The sequence below is a fragment of the Gavialis gangeticus genome, unplaced genomic scaffold (assembly GCF_001723915.1).
Source record: "Gavialis gangeticus isolate Ggan-Ray unplaced genomic scaffold, GavGan_comp1, whole genome shotgun sequence".
Taxonomy (NCBI): Eukaryota; Metazoa; Chordata; order Crocodylia; family Gavialidae; genus Gavialis; species Gavialis gangeticus.
In genome coordinates this window covers 476,204-477,265 of record NW_017729006.1, presented here as the reverse complement: position 1 = coordinate 477,265, position 1,062 = coordinate 476,204, and the positions used below count along the sequence as shown (strand labels likewise).

General features: G+C 49.4%; 1 protein-coding gene across 1 annotated transcript in view; it reads left to right on the top strand.

The window, feature by feature from the left end:
* The window catches only part of EFHB (EF-hand domain family member B), a 34,255-nt gene that overhangs the window by 23,475 nt on the left and 9,718 nt on the right, over positions 1-1,062 (top strand). Inside the window, exon 10 of the mRNA XM_019508739.1 lies at positions 474-681. Within this exon, the coding sequence (XP_019364284.1) occupies positions 474-681 (208 nt within the window). The remainder of the gene's footprint in view (positions 1-473; positions 682-1,062) is intronic.

Sequence of the window (1,062 nt, the reverse complement as noted above, 5' to 3'; positions counted from 1 at the left end):
GAAAAGCCTGGTCCCCACAAAAAAGTGTGGGGACCACAAAAAGATGTGAAATAGGCAGTGAGCAGGGGGAAAAAAAGAGGGCTGCAAAAACAGAAAAGGGCAGGAAGTCCTGATGTCCTGAAGGAAGGAGGTGGCAGGGGAGTGGAGGGGAGTTTTTTGTGGCAGAGCATGGCAGACCCTCCCCCCCTCCCATGCCTCTGATTCACTGAAGGGTCCTGGAAGTCCCATCTGTCAATCTCCAGGGAGGGGCAGGACTTCTGGGGCCCCTCAGCCAATCAGAAGCCTGGGCAAACTTGCTGCAAACCTGTTGCACTCTGCTGTGAAAATAGCTAAGAGCTGGAATTTTCTCAGGAATGCCTTGAGTCAAATGAGGAGTGCCTTGAGTCAAAAAAAGTTGAGAACCACTGGCTTAGATCACGGTTCCTACTTTGAATGTGTTCGCTACAGTAAACTGTTATGTTTTGTTTGTACAGAATGGTGATGGGAAGATAGACAAAGAAGAGCTGCGGAAGTCCTGTTTTCAACTTAATTTGGATCTAGATGAAGAGCTCCTGGATGCCTTATTTGATTACTGTGATTTGGATAAAGATGGCCTGATTGACTATCTGGAGTTTGCAAACTTTCTTAACTGGAAAGACAAAATGGCTATTGGAGAATTTGAAGAAAAAATAATTACACAAAGTAGGTTACTTAGCACTTAATGGGTGCATCCAAATGAGCCCGCATGTGCGTCTTGCAGCATCTCAAAGCCCTTTGAGATGCTGCAAGAGGCACGTGCAGGAACAAGAAAAGATTCCAGGGGTCAAAAAAAATGCAGTGAAAAAAAGCAGGACAGGCACCCAGAGGCTGGGTCCTCCACAGAGATGCTTTGGGAGAAGCCAGAGCGTCTCTATGGTTGGCCCTCACCCTGGTGCTGAAGCAAACTGCCTGCTTGTGCAGGGCAGGCAGTGTGCCAGCTGCAGGGAGCTGGACCCTGGCTCCAGTGCCAGTATGTAAGGGGTAGTGGGTCTGGAGGAGTGGGGAGAAGACCATGGGGAGGGACCCCTGCCAGCCTCACCCACT